Source organism: Poecilia formosa, unplaced genomic scaffold (assembly GCF_000485575.1).
Source record: "Poecilia formosa unplaced genomic scaffold, Poecilia_formosa-5.1.2 Scaffold118, whole genome shotgun sequence".
Lineage (NCBI taxonomy): Eukaryota > Metazoa > Chordata > Actinopteri > Cyprinodontiformes > Poeciliidae > Poecilia > Poecilia formosa.
In genome coordinates, this window is record NW_006800057.1 from 1,448,489 (window position 1) to 1,466,327 (window position 17,839).

Sequence of the window (17,839 nt, forward strand, 5' to 3'; positions counted from 1 at the left end):
GAACCTCACCAGCTGAAAATGTAACAAATGTAAGTTTGGTCCTCAGTTGAACCGAGTCTACCAGACTATGAGGTGTGAAGACTCTCTAAAATTATTTGGTAGATCTGAAACATTTAAGATGGACAAAAAAGCAAAAGATGGAACCCACTTCCAGTGCTGTAGACTAAATTTAGCAGACACTTAGCGGATTCTGCCATCATTTCTCACTTTTTTCTTTCAATATTTTCCTCCTAAGGGGAAACTTCATGACCCAGAAATGATGGGAATCATTCCTAGAATTGTCCAAGACATCTTCAACTACATTTACTCCATGGATGAGAACTCGGAGTTCCACATCAAAGTATGTAATCGCCCGATAAAACAACGAAGAGCTCACATCGTCACAATTTGTAAAGCTTCTCTTATAGAGCTTTTGTTTGGCAGGTTTCATATTTTGAAATCTATTTGGACAAAATCCGAGACTTGTTGGACGGTAGGGGTTTGGGTTTCTTGTGCCCTGCTTCAATGTGCTTTTACCTTCTGACAGCACACTAACTGTAGCCGTGTTGACCTTGACTTTTCTCTACAGTAACGAAGACAAACCTTTCAGTGCATGAAGACAAGAACAGGGTGCCCTTTGTCAAGGTGAGACATCTCCTGGATTCATTGGCATTTTTTTGTTGCCCTGAGCTATTAATAGTTCAGCATTTATGTGATCAGATGAGAAAGATTGGAAATACAGGGAAGATGAAGTAACGGGAGTCACTTTTTCTCCACGGTTCCCCCTGCACTATGTCATGGTCTCGCCCTTCATAACCAGGTCTCTGTGTGGCTGTGCAGTGGCTGAACACAGTGCTTCTTTGTGATGTGCCTTTGTGTCCGCAGGGATGTACCGAACGCTTCGTGTGCAGCCCCGATGAAGTTATGGATGCCATAGACGAAGGCAAAAACAACAGACACGTGGCCGTCACAAGTGAGTTTGCACACTGAGCGCCTTCAGAGCTGCTGGTTCTCATGGGTTCAGCCTCAGTGGGTCTCCTGACTGCCGCCACACTCAATGCCAAGTGGCCGCCTCCTCAATCTTTACTCCTTTACTTTTTCTAAAATGTAATGAGTAGTGAAGTTGAGAGCGCCTGGTCTTTTTGTGGGGTGGGAAATGGGATGTAACTAGTGCCTTGCAAAAGTATCCACACCCATTCAGCTTTTCACTAGGAGTGCACCGATTGCACTTTTCTGGCCAATCGCCAATCCTTAAAAGGCCTGACCTGATGATTCTGACTTTAGTTGATACTGATTTTTTGGTAACACTTTTTGTTGTTTTGTAGACCAGATATTTATCCTAAAAAGTAAAAATAAAACTCGCAATTTTTTTGTAAACATCACTGCTATGCACTATTTTGTATTGGTCTGTCAAATAAAATTCCCCCAAATATACTGAAATTTGTTTTTGTAATGTGAAAAAAAATGTGGAGAAGGAATACAATAATTTAGCAAGAAGCTAAAATGCTTGCACTGCTTGGCATCTATGCCAGAATTTATTCAACATACGTACTAAGGTTGCACTAATTATATTTATAGCTGACATTCACAACTGTTCGGATGTTTAGAACAAATAGATTACATAAAAACAGGTTAAATAGTTAAATAAATCTAAGATTCCAAGGATTTGATCCAAAATCAACACTGCTGCACTTGCAGTAGTCATAGAAAGGGTAATTTCCATGACTACTGTAACAGAATACTCAAACATCTCAAATCACAGGTGGACTCAGCTAACGAAGCCCCTGATTAAACGCATCAGGTGTGCTTGAGATAGATCAGCTCAGATATTTAGGCTGTTAATGACATTTTATACCATGTAAAGTTCAGATAATAGGTCATCGTCTCACTAAAAATATGTGAACTTACACATAAATACAGCATGGGCCAGTTGGAGGATTAATTTCTAAGTTTATAGTTGGAAAAAAAAAGTGTCTCCACCACCTGGTGGCAGAAAGAGAAAACCATTACTTTCCATTTGATGGGGAAAATACAAAACACTAGAGGTTTCCATGCCTCAACTGTAAGATGCACACCAAAAACACAATTTGGCATAAATTTTATAGATAAGTTGGATATGTTTTTGGATGATTTTCAGGGGGATTCATTTGTACGTATCTGGAGGAGGAAGAATGAAGCATATATTGATACTGTAAACTCTCAAAGCAAACTTACTTTGCAATGAGGGTTAGCTAGTTTTAGATGCAACTTTAAATTACATGTTGTTCAAGGTTTGAGCTCCTTGAACAACATCTGAATACCTCAATATTTCCCCCATTAGTGTCTCGTCATTTTTCTGGATATTGCTCAGTTTGTCTCTGTCCCCCTCAGACATGAACGAGCACAGCTCCCGGAGTCACAGCATCTTCCTCATCAACATCAAGCAGGAAAACACCCAGACTGAGCAGAAGCTGACCGGCAAACTCTACCTCGTCGATCTGGCAGGGAGTGAAAAAGTAAGATTCCCCCCTAATTTATAGCATTATAGCATTGTCATAAAATTGATTTGTTGCAAGACATTTTTTTCACAGACAGAGAGATTAATGAGGCTCCTTGGGTTTATTTTCTTGGCAGGTGGGTAAAACCGGAGCAGAGGGAACAGTTCTGGATGAAGCGAAGATGATCAACAAGTCCCTGTCGTCGTTGGGTAACGTCATCTCTGCTCTGGCGGAGGGCTCGGTGAGACAGCTCACACAGGATATCCAGATGATGGAGGTGTTCACTGTCTGCGATATTGTTTCATAACCTAACACTGCTTTAAACAGCCTCGGTCTTCATGATGCCGTTTGCTCTCTAATATTCTCTAACTAACCTCTGAGGCCTTCACAGAGCAGCTGGGTTTGGACTGAGATTAGTTCAGTTTGCTAAACTGGATTGTATTACGGCGTGTGTTTGTCACCTGTAATGATCACCGACTATAACTTTACATCAGGTAATGCTGAGGCAGCAGTGTTGTAGAAGGAAGAAACACTGCCACCTGAAGGTGTGACTTAGAACTCACTCAAACCCAATGTTTTTGACCATTTTGTATCAAAAATTAGCAGTAAACTCACTATTACGCATTAGCGTAGAAAAAATGCAAGTCTCTGTTGATTTTGGCTGAATTTTCAAACATTCAGAATCTTAAAAAACTGGAGGAACTGTTTTATGTTTTTGTTTAAAAGGCCAGACTTTCTGTAATCATAACAAAGGTCAGCTGACTTTATTAAAGGGCTTATTGTAGCTCCAGCTACGACACCCTCCACTGTGTTACGATGGAAGCATGTATTTTTTTTTACATTTTCTTTCTGATTGGATTGACTTGTGGCAGAACACGTATGTAGTTTAAATTACCGCTACCTACGACATTATGTAAAACTCAACAATTACAGCTGCTTTATGTTTCCCTCTTCGTTCCAGAGCTACGTACCGTACAGAGACAGTAAGATGACCAGGATCCTGCAGGACTCCCTGGGAGGAAACTGTCGGACAACTATGGTCATCTGCTGCTCACCTTCTGCTTTTAATGATGCAGAGACCAGGTCCACTCTGCTGTTTGGACAGAGGTACAGAGGCATACACAGACAGGCTGTCTTGTATTGTTTGGTTTCATGAAGAGTTGCATTTTTTTCCCTCAACAGTCAAGAAGGTGCTTATGGAAAAGGACTTGGCTAAAACAAAAAACAAAAACAACTTTGGGATAGACTCGGTTACTCACGCCATGAATGAAAACTGTGACTTTCCTCAACAGGGCAAAGACGATCAAAAACACGGTGAGTCTGAATGTGGAGCTGACCGCAGAGCAGTGGAAGAAGAAGTGGGAGAAGGAGAAGGAGAAGAACAAGACTCTGAGGACCACCATCACCTGGCTGGAGACGGAGCTCAATCGCTGGAGGAAAGGTGAGGGCCAGCAGCTCCAAAACACTGTCCTTTTACGTGTTGAATATACTGCTGCTGGTGTGTGAAGCATGAGGATGAAAGACAGGCAGAATTCATTTAAAATTGCTGTAACTCTATGGTTTGGTAAAATTAGACTCTTAATAACTATTGATCTGAAAAATAACCCAATGTCTTGAATGTTGAACAGCTGCTGAGGTGCATTATGGCTGTGGATTAACATGAAGTGTGATTGGCGTGGCCTGGAACCTAACCCTAACCTACTGAGTATGAGCTAAAATAGACATGAGTGTTCATTAGATGGTGGCAACACAATACTTGGTATACATAGAATATGCATCAACAGGCATCAGTGGTATGCATCTACCTTGGCTATATTATAGTTTAATGTGAATTCATGAGAGTAGTCTTTCAGGATTTGAGTGTTTGACTACTGCCAGGAAATTTTAGAAAAAATATGAAGGAGGGCTGTAAAGTTTACCTCTCACACTGTTCTCAGCCTACCATTATTAAAGAACTTTTAAAAGATGGAGAAGATACTTTAAGAAGTAGTGTAGACTTGATTAGCATTATTTTATGGTTGTACTAAAACATATTTGTTTGGGACTTTGCTATTTGTGGCCCTAAACTTTGGAACAGTTTACCTTTTGATATCCAAACCACTGAGGCTGTTCAGACTTTTAAGTCTTTGCTCAAAGTCCATCTTTATTTTTAGACATTTGCTTCTAGCAGAGCATGAGATTAACTTATAATGACGGTTTAGCTTATCTTGATAGTTAAAACACCAAATATACCTTAACATGCATTAATATGCACAGTGGAAACTATTTTAGCACTTCCACAGAAGCTAACATCCACAGTATTCAATATCACCACTCTTTGGGATTTGGCCAATTAGCACCAAGCATTGGCTGCTTTGCAAACACCAGCCAATAGCGTGTCAAGTAGCATTGCGCCAAAGTATCTCAGCTTCCCAAGCTGCAATTTTTTTCTTAAATATTTTTTATATCTGTGAGTAGGTAAATATTCTTAGTAGCTGCTACCTTAGAATCTGAATTGTTCATTTAAAATTACAATGTGAAGAAAAATAATGTGATTTTTTTTTTCACCTGATCGCCCAACATTAGGTTTGAATTTTAATCCAAAACTAATCCCTAAGGCTAACGGTAGCAAAGAGTGGGTTGAAAAGAATGATTTATAATCTGAAAGAAACTGATTGGACAAATGATTTGGCGGAATTCATACAATCTAAAACATAAAATATAGCCTGCCTATATACACTGTAAGGCATATTCTTTGGTCGACATATGAATGTTGAACATAGTTAGCATTAGCTTGTGCTACTCAAAGGGTGGGCTGAAAAGAACGATTCATAGTCCAAACAAAAATTATGGTAAATAAGATTTGACAAACTGGATTTGTCAGAATTCATATTTAATCTGAAACATAAAAAGAACCTGTATATATTGACTTTAAGTTTTATTCTTTGGTCAAAATGTGAATTTTGAACACTGTTAGCAATAGCTCATGCTAACCAATAAACAGACGGAGGACTGTTTTAAGTGAAGAAACTCTCTGAAGTAAACTAAAGTGATTAATATGACCCGCTCACATTAATATTGAAGAAACAGCATCAGATTACCAGCTAACATTTCTTAATTGGTTGCAGAAGTTTAACAAAGTTCATCTGTAAAGAATGATGAGGCTCCTTCTGGTCTCTTCTCAAACCCAGCAAATTGAGTCACAATGTTTGATCTAATGTCTGTCCTACCAGCATGAACTAAACTGTCGGATTAAAGAATGAACTCAGAAGATTTTAGAGTGTGTAGAGGGAGAAGCTCTTCAGTCATGCACACAGGGTATTCCTGTCAATTCACTCTGAATCTGAGTCACACACTGGTTTATTTTTAGGTCCAAAACAAAGCATCCTTTGTCTCCACGTTAGCAGTGTCATGAGCAAAATCACAGCAGTTCTCCTTAAAATGCGGCCATGGGGAGACCGGGACCAATCTCATTCTCACTTAACACAAGAACATGACGCCTCTGCTGCCCCCTGCAGGAGAGAGCGTGCCAGTGGAGGAGCAGTTTGACAAAGAAAAGGCTAAAGCTGAGGTGGTGTCACTGGATGCTGCTCTCAACAACAATGATAAGGCTGCGCCCAAGCCTTCCCTGGGCAGCCTGCCCGGAGTGGCTCTCACAGGTCCAGAGAAGGAGAAGTACGAAGCAGAAATGGCCAAGCTGTACAAGGAGCTGGACGACAAGGTAACTGTTCTGGCTCACTGCCTGTCAACGACCCAAGACCCACAGAAAACAGTCCAGGAACGTTAGGGAAAACAAAGTTGAGATTTCTGCATGGGTTGGAGTCAGTAGCTGGTGCAGTATTTCTTCTTGACAGCAGATGGCACAACTGGCTTCTAAAAATAAGTAAAGCAGTGATCTCAAATTGGAGTCTTCTAGATCCAGAGTCCTGCAACTTTTAGATGTAGGGGTGCACCGATTGCAGTTTTCTGGTCGATCACTGATCTTTAAGAAACCTGATTTTCCAATTTTGTCAGATACCAATTTTTTCTCCGACAAATATAGCAAAAAAAATTTGCTGAGTTGGCAACAGTGGGATAACTTTTGTTAATTGTGAGCGTACAGACATTACCTGGCTAACAGTCAAACCTTTCCCCCAGGAGAACAGAACAGGACAGTGGTTGATTTTTAGACCTTTGCTGACGTAAATAAGATTGATGAATAAGATCGGCTTCACATTTGAGCAACAGGCGATCATCCAAAATTAAAGGAAATTGGGGCTGATTTATCAGCTGGCCGATTTATCGATACACCTTCGTGCCTTGTCCTACAAACTGGAATAAAATGGTGAAATTGCGTTACTAGCATGCAGTCAAGCTGTACAGAGCTCTGCTAATGAGCTAATATTGGAACCAGGTGTGCTGAAGTAGAGTGACATCTAAATGTTGCAGGATGCTGCTCCTGCAACTACCAGATTATTGGATGACTTGTTTTGTATCTTTCTGCTCTCCAGGACGATGAGATCAACCAGCAGTCCCAGGAGGTGGAGAAGCTGAAGCAGCAGCTGCTGGATCAGGAAGAGGTGATGCCTCTCTCTCTCTCTCTCTCTCTCTCTTTCTCTCTCTCTCTCTCTCTCTCTCCTCTCCTCTCCTCTCCTGACCCAGTGTGAATCCTGGGATTCACATCACAGTGAACATCCTTTTCCTCCCCCCACCATGTCAGCTGTTGGAGTCCTCCCGCAGCGACCACAACACCCTGCAGACGGAGCTGAACCGGCTGCTGGCTGAGAACGAAGCCTCCAAGGAGGAGGTGAAGGAGGTGCTGCAGGCGCTGGAGGAGCTGGCTGTCAACTACGACCAGAAGAGCCAGGAGGTTGAGGACAAAACCAAGGAGTTTGAGGCGCTTAGCGAGGAGCTGAACCAGAAGTCTGTAAGGCTGTCTCGGCCTCAGGTGTTTGGAGTGCTGCTGGGAACTCTCTTCCTCACACTGACTGTTACCGCCTCCATCCATCCTCAGAGCTCCTTGGCTTCCATTGACTCGGAGCTGCAGAAGTTGAAGGAGATGACCAACCACCAGAAGAAGAGGGTCACTGAGATGATGTCGTGCTTGCTGAAAGACCTGGCTGAGATTGGCATCGCAGTGGGAAGCAATGACATGAAGGTGTGTCCCTCGTTTTCACATTACAAGAACAAATCTGTGTTTTTCAAACTTCTGAATTAGAAGAGATTTACAAAAAACTCTAGAAAATGTTCTCCCTATGTTTGACAGAAAATCGAGTTTTTTTTTTAGCTTTATATCATGTTATAGTGTTAATACTTCATCAAAAATAAACCTGGAGTGTTGCTTTGATTCTTTCATGCATGTTTGAGAAATCCTGTAATCTCCATGGCAACCACTCAACTATGCAAAACACCTGGGTGGACCTAGCTGTGCCTTTGAGGACAAAGCTCCTCCTTGGAGCTGCAGCTTCCAAGCTTCCACCCCTTAGAGCACTGTGCTCCTTCAGACTAGCCAGCAGCAATTAGCAAGCACCTGGAGGAAGTGTTCATCTGTTGAGCTCATTATAGGAGCTGCTTCTCAATGTTGGTAAAAACATTGTTAAGGTGTTAACAGAGAAGTCATGTTGTGATGACTTCCTTAATGCAGAGTTTCAGAAAGAGCAGGAGTTTTTAAAAAGACAGAAACCCAATTTCAAGGCGTTAAATTACAAAGTCAAATTTCTTGTAAGTAATATTCCATATATACACCATTCTTATAACAACTGAAGTTAGCATAGTTTCTTGGTTGTGCTGTCAAATAGCACTATGTGCCTGGAAACACAAAATACTGCCTGTTAAAGATGTGAATAATTTTGAAAGGCAGAGTATTTTCTAGGCCACAAGATGGCGCTCCTTTAATATTTTTTTCATGCATTTCAGATAGCTCATGGTTAAACATTACAGGGAGCTGGGTCAAATCAACGACCCAGAACTGCAATTAGTAGTTAATTGTTATGGAAGTCTCCTAATTGGGCTCAGGCCACACACTAAAATCCCTGATGAAGGACATAATACAAATGTAACACTGTTCACATGGAAGACAAAAAGGAAAGGGCTGATTTACAAAGCATGTCTCCATCTGAAAATACCTATTTGGATGCAGCAGGTTAAGAAAACAATAACATGATGATAATCTGGTTCATGTGTTCAAAACTGGCTGAAAGAGGAGCTCAGACGTGTTCTAAATACAACACTTTTCTACTGTTTCATGTATCTGAGTTTAGTAGGATAACAGACAAAAGCAGAGGCGTGTACATGACTTAGACATCCAGTGTTGCGTGCGTTTGCTACTATAGCTTCTGTTATCTGTTAGTCAGCTATAAGTTATATCAGATTAAACTTGCACAAGTGAAATTTCCTGTGATTTTGCTGTTTGTTTTAAAAAAACATGCAAAAATATTTATCTGCAGACATACAAACCCTTCATATCAGCACCGACAGCACTGCTGCTACTTCCATCGAAACACACACCCAGTTAACGGTACCCGTTGTACACCGAAGCCACAATGTGCCGTTTCTTAACCTCTCAGCAACAGGAGAGCAGCGGGCTCATCGATGAGGAGTTCACCGTGGCCCGGCTCTACATCAGCAAGATGAAGGCCGAGGTGAAGACCATGGTGAAGCGCAGCAAACAGCTGGAGAGCAGCCAGGCCGAGAGAAGCCAGAAGCTGGAGGAGACGGAGAGCGACCTGACCGCCTGCAAGCTCCGTGTCTCCCAGGTAACCGCTGCTCCATCCATCCACGATCATGCACACCGTCGCTACAGTAACGCACCGTTCAGATCTTATGGTCATACGCCAAACTTGTCTGCAGATATAACATTTTAGGGGTGCGTTTAAAACAAGCATTCATGGAGAATGTTTGTGTGTGTACCGTGTGTGTTGTCTCTCCTCTCCTGCCGGCGGTCAGTACGAGGCTAAGATCAAGTCCCTGACAGACAGCCTCCAGAATGTGGAGCACAAGAAGAGACAGCTGGAGGAGAACGTGGACCTTCTGAACGACGAGATCGTCAGGATCAGAGCTGAGGGTGAGCGTCAGCGAAACTGGGTTAGCTTCAAACTCAGACACAGTTTACGTGACGCCATTTGACGGAAAGTCAAGATTAGAACGACTTGACTGAGATAAATCGGGGGGCCAGAAAAATGTGCCCCCTTTGGTTACAATTAAATTTAGATGCATTAAACAATTTGTAATAGAGGCCAAATATTTAAATCTCCATTGGTGGTCAGATGTAAGAGATTGAGGTTCAATTGGGCCCCATCCGTGTGGGAAGGGTAATCATACATATAAAGGGCTGAGCCCTTTATATAGGGCCCTATACAAGATGAGTCATAATATTAATATGAGAATAAATATTACCAGAAAATGGTAATTTCATTGAGGTTTCATAGAAACTAGGAGAATAAAGTTAGAATACTGTGACATAAAGTTGTTGTATTAGAATAAAGACACAATATTATCAGAAGAAAGCTGTAAAACTACAAGAAAAAAGGGAGTTTTAATGAAAGGAAAGCAAGTAGTTGTATTTGTTATTATTCTCGTAAAATTACTTCCCCATTCTCCTAATATGCAACCATTTTCTGGTAATATTTATTCTCATATTAATATTATGACTCATCTTGGATTACTACGACTTTATTCTCTTGCTACAACTTGTGTTCCTGTTAAAATGAGTCTTTCAACAAAACACAGATCCAAAACATCATAATCAACACAGAAAAGGTTCACCAAATTTTGGTGAAGTTTCTGCAAAATGACTTCTTTTTTTTTCAGAGAAAGTAAATGCCATGGAGAAAGAGAATGAGATCCAGTCCGCCAATGAAGTCAAGGTATTCTACGCCTCTACGCCTTCACTTCTTAACCTTGCTGTGACATGTAATCACGTGTGTTGTGTGTGTTTGCACACATGTGTGTGTCCAGGAGGCTGTGGAGAAGCAGATCCAGTCTCACCGAGAGGCCCATCAGAAGCAGATCAGCAGCCTGAGAGACGAACTGGACAGCAAGGAGAAGCTGATCACGGAGCTGCAGGAGTAAGAGCGAAGTCTGAAAACCTCCCTCTGTTGTTAGAGAACGTGCAGCTGTGCTGAATGTGTTCCTGCGGTCCCTGCAGCTCCAACCAGGAGATCGTGCTGGAGCAGGAGAGGCTGAAAGTGGAGCACGAGAAGCTGAAAGCAGCCGACCAGGAGAAGAGCCGCCAGCTGCAGGAGCTCACGTAAACGTTGTTGTTTGGTCAGAAGGGAAGCTGTTGCTGTCGGCATGACAACCTGTAGGTGGTAATAACGTTATTGTTGCTCTGCAGGCTGCTACAGGACAGACGAGAGCAGGCCAGGCAGGACCTGAAAGGACTGGAGGAGACTGTGGTCAGTTATTACCTCCATTATAGGAGACAAATTTACTTAGTACATATTTCTGATCAAAATAACTTCTTGTTACATTCATTTGAAGCGATTATTAGAAGCACCAATAACTGTGCTGATTTTTCTTGGATGTTTCTGCCTCCGAATACATTTAATAGAAATAACTGGTTTAGTGTTTCAGTGTGAGATTATGCTAGCCTGTGTTGGGGGTTTCTACACTTCTTTAGCAGAGGTGCCAATAAGTGTGTGTGTCTATGTGACTATTGAGAACAGATTCATTCAAGTCCATTGTTCTCAGAAGTGCATTAAAAACTCAGAAGTGCACGAAAAGATAGTGAGGAACAACGGATGGAGACCTGAGGCCTTTTGATGGTTATGTTCACCCTGAACATTTAATTATCCGGGGTCACCAGGGTGTTGCCAGCGTCTTTCCCAATGACTACTCCAGATAGACAATGAAGGAGGATAAGGAGAGAAGGAAGATATGAATTGATTGTCTATGAGGTCTAATAATGGACAAGACATACAGCTTAATCTTTTCTGCCACCTTCTTTTTTCAGGCTCGGGAGCTGCAGACACTCCACAGTTTGCGGAGGCTTTTCGTACAGGATTTATCCAGAAGAGTAAGAAAGGTAGAACTTGTCATGTTCTGTTTCATCTTTAGACCAAAACACGCATGCTGCCTGCTGGTTGAAAGCCACCAACATGCCATTTCCACGTGGCGATCATCATCATCAGCGATCAGAAAAAACTTCTTCCAATTTTGCGCTGCTGTGGTGCTGAGCTTCATTTGCACCCTGATGGGTTTTTAATGAGTCCAGGGAACACAACAGAGAGCTTCTGCGATAAGTAGGCCATCTGATTCTTTAAAGGTAGCGGATGTAAATCAGGGGCCCGGGGCTTCAGCGTGGCGCTCATCTTCAGCCGTCAGCCCGGGGCAGATGGTGGCGAGATGAAAAGAGGCACATCCAGGCTTTTCCCGTTCACTCGCACAAAAATGCAAATCTGCTACTAATCATGTCCTTTAGCCTCAGATTTAGTGTCGGCTTTAAAGGCTCAGCCTGATAAGTTTGCAGTTGTGTAAAATAAATAGATTGGGGTTTAGGATTGTAATGTGCCAAAATGTGACAAACTTAAAGGTTAAAACTTAAAACTGTTATAAAGAAAATAGATATTTCTTTTATATATTTGTTGAAACTGTCACATATGAGACAGATAATCTGTGAAAAAAAATCAAGATCCTTTGTTATCTCCCAGTGGTGTCTAGAAACAGCCAATCAGAGTCAGGAGGCGGGCCCTTTTTGTCTGCTACAGTGAGCTAGCAGAGTCTGTTGTGAATGCTAAGGCAGTTAGCTGGCATAGTCACCAACAACAACCAGTAAGAGTTTTTCCTGTAATGGTGAGATGTTTCTGCACCATTAGTACATTTAGCAGCGAGTACATGGGTCTGATTAACAGCACTAAGACCCACCTCCTGGCTCTGATTGGTTGTTTTTGATTGGGAGTAGTTCATTTCTTCAGACAAAACTCCATCTTTTCACAGATTATCTGTCTCATACTGAACTGTCACGACACAGTGAGGGTTTTAACAAATATGTCTAAAACATTATTTTTTTTTAAATAAAAGTTAAAACTCTTTGATATGTTTGGACAGAATGGGCAGGACATGGATGACTCAGAAACCTGCGCTGCTCAGAAACAAAAGATCAGCTTCCTGGAGAGCAACCTTGAGCAGCTCACCAAAGTTCACAAGCAGGTAAAAACTCACAAGCACCCCCCCCCCCACACACACACACACACACATGAGCTTCTCATACAAGCAGTCTCCACCTTTAGAAGCATTTTCTCTAACAGTTCTCTCTCTCTCTCTCTCTCTCTCTGCAGCTGGTGAGAGACAACGCCAGCCTTCGCTGTGAGATCCCCAAAATGGAGAAGCGCCTGCGTGCCACGGCGACGCGGGTCCAAGCGCTGGAGGCCGCCCTGAAAGAAGCCAAGGAGAGCGCAGCTCGCGAAAAGAAGCGTTACGAGGAAGAGATGGAGCGCATCAAGGACACGGTCAAGCCCAAAAACATGGGCAGGAGAGCCTCTGCGGTCATAGGTGGGCAAAAATATAGTAATTTGATGATCAGCAGCCAGGGGCGCTGTAACGTAGCAGGCTACGGTAGTAGATCTGTCAGGTTTTAGGTAAGCTGTATATATTTCTGAAGCCAGAGTGAAGAGAATCACATGTTGCAAATTTGTCAGGAAATATAGCTTCTCTTTGGACCCATGCTTTGGCTTTCTCTACAAAAAAGCAACTCAAATCAGTCCCTAAAAAAACAGCAAAGTCTTTAATTAGATACTGAAATACTTCTTATTTTTAAAATTGTCGGGCAACTTTCAAAACCCGAGACACTTGACGATAAAACTCAAACACACAAACTGATTTCACTCACCAACTTTCAGATGTCAGACAGGAAATCTCGCAAAACCTCTCAAGGCCAAATGTGAGTTCAAATTAAACAAAGATGGCAGACAGGGAAGAAGCAATGGTTTATAGCTGGTTTAATTGTGCCTTAATGTGTGTTTAAACAAACTTCTTTTGATTAAAATGTTACAACTGATGTGTTCTGTCTTTTTGTCAAACCCAGTGAAGCCTATCAGACCGGGCCAGCTGCCCGGAGCGTCTCCCTTGATTGGCATCAACAGAGCCCTACTACTGCAGAACAGCCAGTCTGATACCATTGGAGAGGACAATGACAGGTACCAGAACATATCAAGCTCCATCACTCTGTTTCTCTGTTGAAGAACTCTGTCTTTCCCTAGGGAAAAACACGGAAGAGGCAAAATAACTTCAGTAAGCAGAAATAATTTACTTTCCTTTTGTTTTACCTCACAGCAGTTAAGGATCTTCAGACAGACCTCAAACCAGCAGACTGCACTAAGTCCTGGACACTCTGCACAAATCCTCCAGTGTCAAAATGTGTACATACTGTATAGAGAAGCACTGCTGCTCTTTAAGGCTAACAAGCTGCTAATGCAAGCAAAATTGTTGCAAATGCCCAGAAAATTCTGCTTCTACTGTGAGAACTTTGTGTTCTTTTCACCGGCGCATTAATCAGCAGCTTGTAAAAGAAAGCGAGCCTACGCTGCACCAAAGACCTCTAACATAGCCGTCTACATTACAATGTCAACAAGTGAACATGAACCCATTCAACCGCTGGGTAGATGCGTAGAACAAATTGCCGTCATTTTCTTCAGCTGAATAGAAACAAAACTGATGTTATTATTTCTTGACCTAAACAGGAGTGAAGCATGCAGCTTCAGTTATTACAATTAAAAACTAGAGATGAGGCCCGAAATCTGGGTGTAGTGATGGACTCTGACCTGAACCTTCAGAGACACATAAAGACAGTTACAAAGTTGGCCTTCTATCACCTGAAGAACATTTCAAGGATTAGAGGATTAATGTCCCAATAAGATGAAGAGAAACTCATTCATGCTTTTATTGATTACTGCAACAGTGTCTTTACAGGACTGTCTAAAAAGTCAAACAGCTGCAGCTGATTCAAAACGCTGCTGCTGGCGATCTCACTAAAACTAGGAAAATACACCATAGACAAACAGATTCACCCACATTGCTCCAGTTTTAATGTTTTGTTAGTTTATAAATCACTGAACAGCTTAGCACCAAAATACATTAAAGATCTGCTGCTGTCATAGCAACAGGTCTTCTGTCTCTGGTTCTCCTCTGTATTCCTGGAACCAAACATGGAGGAGCAGCATTCAGTTTCCATGCGCCACAAATCTGGAATAAATTCACAGAAAACTACCAAACTGCTGAAACACAGAGTTCCCTTAAATCAAGGCTAAAAGCCAATTTGCTTCGAGTTCCCTTTGATCAATAATAACTGGAACATTCCAGTCTGGATCACATTTTTTTTTATTACTCCTCTTTATTTTTGTGTCACGTTTGTATTGTGTAAAGTGCTTAAATATTCTAGACAAATAAACTTGACTTCACCAAAACACATTTCAGTGGCATCAACAAGCTTCTGGAATAATTTAACTGGATATTTGATATTTGTGTATGACAAATGGTAGACCTCAGTTAAGCTGCCTGGTTTTGGGACAGACTCGTACATTTCAGCCAAGAGTTGAGATCAAGGCTACTCCAGTAGCTTAATACTTTCCTGCCAGTTTTCTTGTGTGTTTGGGATCATTGTGCTGCCAGAACACCAACCTGTGTTCATCTAGCTTTTGGTTTGAGATAAAGCCTCAAATCAAGTCCACATTCTTCCTTTGTCCTTCCACTTGTGTGATGTACCAGTACCACTAATACTACCACCCCCATGCCTAAGCTTGCATATTTCACCTGAGGGTTTTTGAAGCAGTTCCTTTGTTAGTCAGAGTGGCCTCCTCTCCATCCTTCCATCTTGGACTCTTGGATCACTTGGTAGCTCTTGGCTCGTTCCTGGACATCATGTCAATTTTTCTTTCGTATGAGCTAACAGTTTGGGTCAGTTGGGTTAAAATCACCACTCTTTTGTGTTCTGACCAGACAGTGATGGCAAACGTATTTAAATACTAGTCTTCGCCTGGATAAAGCAGGAAAACATTGGCTCTTGACAATGCCCCCAATTCAGGTCCTGCTGAATGTTAATAGCCACTGCCTTGGTCTGGACATTTCTCTGGATATTCCTAAGAGTGTAAATATTTGAGGGGAAAAAAAATCTGTTAAAATACATCATAAAAAGCCAGGAGATTAATATAATATTCACTGCAGTTATGTGTAAGTAAACTGACTGAAGCTGTAGGTCTGTCACCATACTTGACGAAATATTTATATAAATGTCTTCACTTAGCAGAAGCTGAATGACAAAATAGATCAAAATAATTAATTTTCCCAGACTTTATTTTTCTTTTCTAAACATAATAAATTGCAGTCTGAAGAAGCTCAATATTTGTGGAATTATTTCCTGCTTGGGGGGTGGAGGGGAACACATATTTAAATGATGATATTGCATTCCATGGAATCCATATTTACGTTCTGGAAAGCAAGAATTGATGGATTCCCATTTGTGCTTCCATCTGTCACTTCCTCCTCACTCCGACAGTCTGTGCTTTTCCCTGGTGTGGCGCTTTTTTAGACAAACATTCCTACATTATCCTGAAATCCTGTCCACTTGTTCTTTATCCTGAGGCTGATGTCAGTCTGTCTGTAGTCTGGGTGAGTGTTTTCCACTGAAGGCCTGCTGTGCTCTTGGATCATGCAACCATTAAATCATTCATGATCCTGCTCAGATGGTGAAACTACCCGCTGTGTCTGCCAAAGAGAAGTCAGCGCCGACGGGAGGGGCCGCGGGGAAACTTTACACGTTTAAGACCTGAAGAATGTGAACATTAAACCCGGGATTTTATGTGTTGTAATCAATCGTTGAAGACGCGACGGGATGAAAGGAAATGTCAAATACTCCAGCTGGAGCAGAGAAAGCCCCGGAGTTTCTGCGGAGCTGGAAACCATCGGGCTGTGCTGGAGGTGTCGAACCGGGAGGTGCGCACGGCACGCCGGCCACGGGGCTCCGGATGCGCTTCATCAGCGCTGACAGACAGACGGGCGGGGTGAGAGAGACAGCCTGGTGTCTGCTGAGTGGAGACCGCAGCTGAATCAAGCTGCTGAGCAAAGCTCCAATTACATCCGGTAGGGTCTCCAAAATAAAAGCAGGAAACTTGGATGAATTTGTGAATTTGGAGTTAATTTAAGCTTTAAAAAGCTAAAGGCCTAATAACATTTAATTATGTTTATATATTGAATTGCTTTTGTTAATATTAAAGCGTAATGAACAACTGAGTGCTGCCATTTTTAATGCATTGTTTCCAAAGAAATATATGTCACATGTAAAATGTTTTATTTTTCATTGTTTTGTGTGTGGTTGTAGATAACCAATACATAAACATCTAAAAAATAAACATCGCAAACTCACCTCTCAGCACAAAATGTTTTTGGATATATCGAATGACTTATATCATTTTGCATGCCTAAAGTGTAACACATACTGTCAACATGCGAAATGTAGGTATATCGAAAATATTACAAAGCAGTGACATTACATGTTTGAAGCAAAACGTTCTGTATTCCAAATTGGAAAAATATGCAACATTTATTTATTTTTTTTAACTCATGATGCCTCCCAGGGCATGCTGCCTTTGGCAGAGAGCCATATCTCCCCCACTGATTATAGATCATTTGTTTCATATTTAGCTAGTCAACTTTAGGAGTGGTCCCCCCAGGAAGGTGGAGGTGGTGGGGAGTATGGGAGGGGGTATAGACACGCCTGGAAAAATCCTGTGTACCCCACTGGCCCTCCGAATACAATCTTGAGTTCATCTTCTTCAATCAAGACCTAAATATGAAACACAATAAATAAATATAAAAGATTAAATTTAAAGAAATCCAAAAATATATATATATATAAAATAAATATTATTTTTGCCACCCCAAAAGTTTTTGCTGAAAAAATGAAATAAAAGAAACAAAAAAGAAATCGATAAAGCTTTTATTCTAACAGCGCTGACCGGATGTGGCCGCTGTTGTCTCCCTGAAGTTGACGTCCAGCAGAGAGGCGGGGGATTGCGAACCGCGCGGCTGACTGGAGGGCTGCTGCTGCGGGCTCTGTCGGGGTAACACACGCTAGGTAACAGGGCTCCGGAAAACTTCTCCTGCTCTCCTTCAGCGGTGGCTAACGGAGCACAAAGGCCGACACCACAGCAGCTCGTTCCGGAGGGGGTGAGTGCGGTTCGGTTCGGTTCGGTTCTACGTGACGTTCTGGCCCGGTGAGAGGCTATTGGCTTCTGTTGCAGAGCTGGGGGCTCCCAGTGAACCTGCAGTGCTTTTTGTCCGCAGCGGAGCAACACTGTGGAAATATTCAGGGCATTATCCTTCTGACGAGGGAGCGGTTCGGCTAGCGTCACTTTTCTAACGGTAAAAGTTGTGCCAGGTGGTGTAATTAAGCATAGCAGGTGATGGCTGCATCCTTCTGTTTTGGCACACAC

The 17,839-nt window shown here is 42.1% G+C and overlaps 2 protein-coding genes and 1 long non-coding RNA gene across 8 annotated transcripts in view; 2 read left to right on the forward strand and 1 right to left on the reverse strand.

Moving 5' to 3' along the window:
• Window positions 1–15,019, forward strand: part of LOC103143946 (kinesin-1 heavy chain) — an 18,391-nt gene extending 3,372 nt beyond the window's left edge. Inside the window, exons 4-26 of one of the 3 annotated variants that reach the window (XM_016675625.1) lie at window positions 236–340; window positions 424–472; window positions 569–624; window positions 865–952; window positions 2,350–2,474; window positions 2,593–2,697; window positions 3,418–3,563; window positions 3,749–3,897; window positions 5,954–6,156; window positions 6,926–6,994; window positions 7,135–7,341; window positions 7,429–7,572; window positions 8,987–9,169; window positions 9,360–9,477; window positions 10,224–10,279; window positions 10,371–10,480; window positions 10,561–10,662; window positions 10,750–10,810; window positions 11,368–11,439; window positions 12,462–12,563; window positions 12,692–12,905; window positions 13,438–13,549; window positions 13,686–15,019. In XM_016675625.1, coding sequence (XP_016531111.1) covers window positions 236–340; window positions 424–472; window positions 569–624; window positions 865–952; window positions 2,350–2,474; window positions 2,593–2,697; window positions 3,418–3,563; window positions 3,749–3,897; window positions 5,954–6,156; window positions 6,926–6,994; window positions 7,135–7,341; window positions 7,429–7,572; window positions 8,987–9,169; window positions 9,360–9,477; window positions 10,224–10,279; window positions 10,371–10,480; window positions 10,561–10,662; window positions 10,750–10,810; window positions 11,368–11,439; window positions 12,462–12,563; window positions 12,692–12,905; window positions 13,438–13,549; window positions 13,686–13,692 — 2,583 coding nt within the window. In that variant the 3' untranslated portion in view covers window positions 13,693–15,019. Of the gene's footprint in view, window positions 1–235; window positions 341–423; window positions 473–568; window positions 625–864; window positions 953–2,349; window positions 2,475–2,592; window positions 2,698–3,417; window positions 3,564–3,748; window positions 3,898–5,953; window positions 6,157–6,925; window positions 6,995–7,134; window positions 7,342–7,428; window positions 7,573–8,980; window positions 9,170–9,359; window positions 9,478–10,223; window positions 10,280–10,370; window positions 10,481–10,560; window positions 10,663–10,749; window positions 10,811–11,367; window positions 11,440–12,461; window positions 12,564–12,691; window positions 12,906–13,437; window positions 13,550–13,685 lie in introns of all 3 variants that reach the window. The other 2 variants (XM_016675623.1, XM_016675624.1) reach the window with 2 other exon arrangements.
• Window positions 15,020–16,637: 1,618 nt separating this feature from the next.
• On the reverse strand, window positions 16,638–17,450 carry LOC103143948 (uncharacterized). Its single transcript, XR_476859.1, has 2 exons — window positions 17,363–17,450; window positions 16,638–17,190 (listed from the first exon to the last, which is right to left on the reverse strand). It is a non-coding gene; the product is annotated as an uncharacterized LOC103143948 (long non-coding RNA).
• Window positions 17,441–17,839, forward strand: part of arhgap12b (Rho GTPase activating protein 12b) — a 61,060-nt gene continuing 60,661 nt past the window's right edge. For 2 of the 4 annotated variants that reach the window (XM_016675626.1, XM_016675627.1), the window contains exon 1: window positions 17,441–17,573. The gene's annotated coding sequence lies outside the window, so the exon portion shown is untranslated. The remainder of the gene's footprint in view (window positions 17,574–17,839) is intronic. The other 2 variants (XM_007560676.2, XM_007560674.2) reach the window with 2 other exon arrangements.